The sequence below is a fragment of the Aplysia californica genome, unplaced genomic scaffold, assembly GCF_000002075.1.
Source record: "Aplysia californica isolate F4 #8 unplaced genomic scaffold, AplCal3.0 scaffold00015, whole genome shotgun sequence".
In the NCBI taxonomy this organism is placed as follows: domain Eukaryota; kingdom Metazoa; phylum Mollusca; class Gastropoda; order Aplysiida; family Aplysiidae; genus Aplysia; species Aplysia californica.
The window spans coordinates 1431931-1433604 of NW_004797285.1; the positions used below are offsets into that span (position 1 = coordinate 1431931).

Sequence of the window (1674 nt, forward strand, 5' to 3'; positions counted from 1 at the left end):
GTGTCTTAAGCCATTTACGTTTTCAAAATATTTTTCTTCTTTGTGGATTTTATGTCAAACAAATTCCTTTTAAATTAATTATCTCTGTTCCAAATTACAACATTCCAAAATAATTTTTGTGTGAGATATTTAGAAAATCGATTGTAAAGTTTGTTGGTTGGCTGTCTATTTTATTATTTTTTGGGATCGCCCTGTATTACTGTACGGTCAAACCACAATAGGTAGGTTGCCATAGTCGTAATCCTTCTTAAACGTCTTTGAGTTATCTTTCACACTATTTTTACGACTTACGTAGATTGTCTCATTAAAAAATTCATAATATATTATTACTGAAAACACTATTGTGTTACCACATTTAGTAAGGTTTAAATGTTGTTTATGTCTTTACAATCATATTGCAAATGTTATCAACGTCACGTTAGCATAGTCGTTATACATTTTTGTAGTTGAGGAGGGGGGGGGTGTAATTTTTTTAAATAATCCCCCCTCTTTAAATAAGTCCGTTTTTCCGATACAGCACACAAAATAAGCTACTCAAACAAAGTGAATAGAAATATGTACATATAGTTATCCTGTTCATAAAAGTTTTGTCTTGTAGTAGATGATGATCTTACCAAAAAACAAAGAAATTGCTTGAAAACTGAAAAAGCCGTAGGATTTTTTCAATGTCCTCAGTTCACATCAAGATATCTAACCGATTCCCATTAATACATTGAACACAGTGATAACACAAAACATGTGTATTCATGTATATGGGAAATCAAAAGAGATGGAACTTTCAGCAGCACCTGCCCTTAAAAGCTATAGATCTACGTGTGGGATCACACGAATTGAACCTCACAGTGGTTTTCCACAAAGCAAGGGTGAACGCTGCGCGATCACATTTTAACAAACGTTTTATGAATAAATAATTAATAGTATGTAACCTGAGTAGTCTGATTTTTATCGTTAAGAACATGACTAACCGTGTGATAACAGGATAAAATTTGCGTGAAATAATGAAAGAACGTTTGTGAAAGTATACAAATGAAAACTAAACTGCTTTTATCGTTGGGATTGTGCGTTTTAAAGCTTGTTTCATGTTCTTTAATCTTCCTGTTTTCCCTCCTCCAGATCTCCCACACATTTAGGCTGCTGTTTTGCTGTTTCAAAGCGTCACTTTGAGCGGGTTGGACGGTATGATCCGGGCCTACAGATATGGGGATGTGAAAATTTAGAGCTCTCGTTTAAGGTAGGCATATCTTATGATCGACTGTATTTTAACTAATCCTCCGTTAAAAGCAAAGGGACAAATTTAATGATGTGGCCTATATATAATTTTTTAAGTTTTTGATATCTGTCGAACGTCTCTAGAATGGCCCCTGGTAATGCTACTACATTTGTTTTTGAAATACTCAAGCTTAGAACTTTTAGTTTTCTTTTTTGTTTGGAAATATTTCTAGGTTTCTTTTACCGTATATATGTATTTTTTCCACATTATACCAAAGGTTAATGCAGTTATGATGATATAGAGATGTTTGGGGGACCTTTTGGGATTCATGTGACAGCAAAAATCCGATAAAACAAAATTATGTGTATGAATACATACATACATACACACACACACACACACACACACACACGCGCGCGCGCACATACATACATACACTCACACACACACACTCACACACACAC

At 34.2% G+C, this 1674-nt stretch overlaps 1 protein-coding gene across 1 annotated transcript in view; it reads left to right on the plus strand.

Annotated features, from left to right (window-relative positions):
• Positions 1-1674, plus strand: part of LOC101863072 (polypeptide N-acetylgalactosaminyltransferase 5) — a gene marked incomplete in the record, with an annotated part of 31738 nt that overhangs the window by 20886 nt on the left and 9178 nt on the right. The window contains 1 exon segment of the mRNA XM_013085318.2: positions 1114-1231. Coding sequence (XP_012940772.2) covers positions 1114-1231 — 118 coding nt within the window.